The following is a 1,467-nucleotide window of genomic DNA, read 5'->3' as shown; positions in this document are numbered from 1 at the left end:
GTTCCAGATTTAGTAAAGGGAAGAGAAACCAAATGAGCTGAAATGTGTTGTTTTATGTATCATAAGTAGTGGAAATTGCATTTGTTTCTCTTTCATTACGTTTCATTATGCCCAACCCCCCTGTAGTACCCCCCTGTAGTAGTCATTTTTTTTAAATGACGACTACTATTTTCACTATTGCTGCTATTTTGATATTTTTGGTTATTACACTTAATGTATATAATAACTATTTTCATTTATTGATTCCCTACTGGTATTGAAGTATCCCCACAGTCTTGACATATTTGACCATTGTATATTTTGATTTAATGGAACCTTCCAATTTTAGTCTGTTGTGTAGATAAACTTTCCTTTTGATTTGTAGTTGTAAACAATAGTTATTAATTGAATCTTTGTATTCTCCAAAATTTTAACTTGGGAATTTCGTAATTTAAGAATTGAAGGATACCTTGTCTTTAGCAATGTTCCCCTTTGCATTGCAGGCGTCAAAGTGCCACAGTCTCAGCCTCACCAGCACCCCCAGCCCCCCAAGCTGAACCTTAAAGAATATAATGAAAAACGTGAGAAGGAGCGGCGTGAGCGTGAGAAGATGCGTGACCGGGATGTGGTGGACCCACGTGAGGGCCGGCAGTTCACGCTGGTGTCAACTTCACACTCCTTGCAGTCAGCACCCCCCTCCACTGTTGCCACTATCGCCTCATCGCACTCGCTGCACTCAGTCTTGCCTAGCTCCCGGGGCAAGAGCAGCAAGGGCAGCAGCGGGCGAAGCAGCCACCCTGAGCATGCCAAGGCCTCGGCTGTGCATAGCACCAACCACAAGACACATGGCCATGGCACCACCAACCAGGGATCCCGGGGAGATGCCCAACCCCCCCTGGAGGCGTTGCGGGTGGGCACAGCTGATGCTCGGCAGGACCAGCGGAGAGAAATTAGTGCACGTAGTGATAGTGATCGCTTTGACAAAAGCAACAGGACTAGTAGCAGTGTCGTGGACGGCAGATTGCTGGGACACGAGACAAAACCTAGTGTATCAGACATTAGACAGCATCATGTAGTAGATATTAAGCACTCTAGACAGTCTTTAGATGCCGCAGTGTTAGAAAGAAAAAGTGAAATAAAACATGAACAAAGAATGGCAGAACGTAAACCTCCTGAGCCAAAGTTAGAGCAAGTGAAAGTAAAGACAGATATAAAATCCGATATAAAGACAGAAATAAAAGAAGAGAAAACGTCAGACACTAAATCCGAAGCAAAGGAGTACAACACAATTTTCCATAATAGTGACATGTCTGATTTTACTCTGAACGACTTTTTGAGTGATAATAATTTCCTGAACTTAAATGACGGGCCCCCAGATGAGCTGTTTGACAATTCCGATAGTGAGACAAAGCCTGATGTTTCAACCATACTGGAAGACAAGAACTTGTTACCACAACCAGTTCACCAGAAGAGCAAGTCCCCTGGTGC

The 1,467-nt window shown here is 43.8% G+C and overlaps 1 protein-coding gene across 1 annotated transcript in view; it reads left to right on the top strand.

Moving 5' to 3' along the window:
- Positions 1–1,467, top strand: part of LOC119594671 (cyclin-T2-like) — a gene marked incomplete in the record, with an annotated part of 20,280 nt that overhangs the window by 16,130 nt on the left and 2,683 nt on the right. Inside the window, 1 exon segment of the mRNA XM_037943727.1 lies at positions 483–1,467. Within this exon segment, the coding sequence (XP_037799655.1) occupies positions 483–1,467 (985 nt within the window).

The sequence above is a fragment of the Penaeus monodon genome, chromosome 34 (assembly GCF_015228065.2).
Source record: "Penaeus monodon isolate SGIC_2016 chromosome 34, NSTDA_Pmon_1, whole genome shotgun sequence".
NCBI lineage: Eukaryota > Metazoa > Arthropoda > Malacostraca > Decapoda > Penaeidae > Penaeus > Penaeus monodon.
The sequence above is the reverse complement of the archived record's forward strand: the minus strand, read 5'-3'. Positions and strand labels throughout refer to the sequence as shown.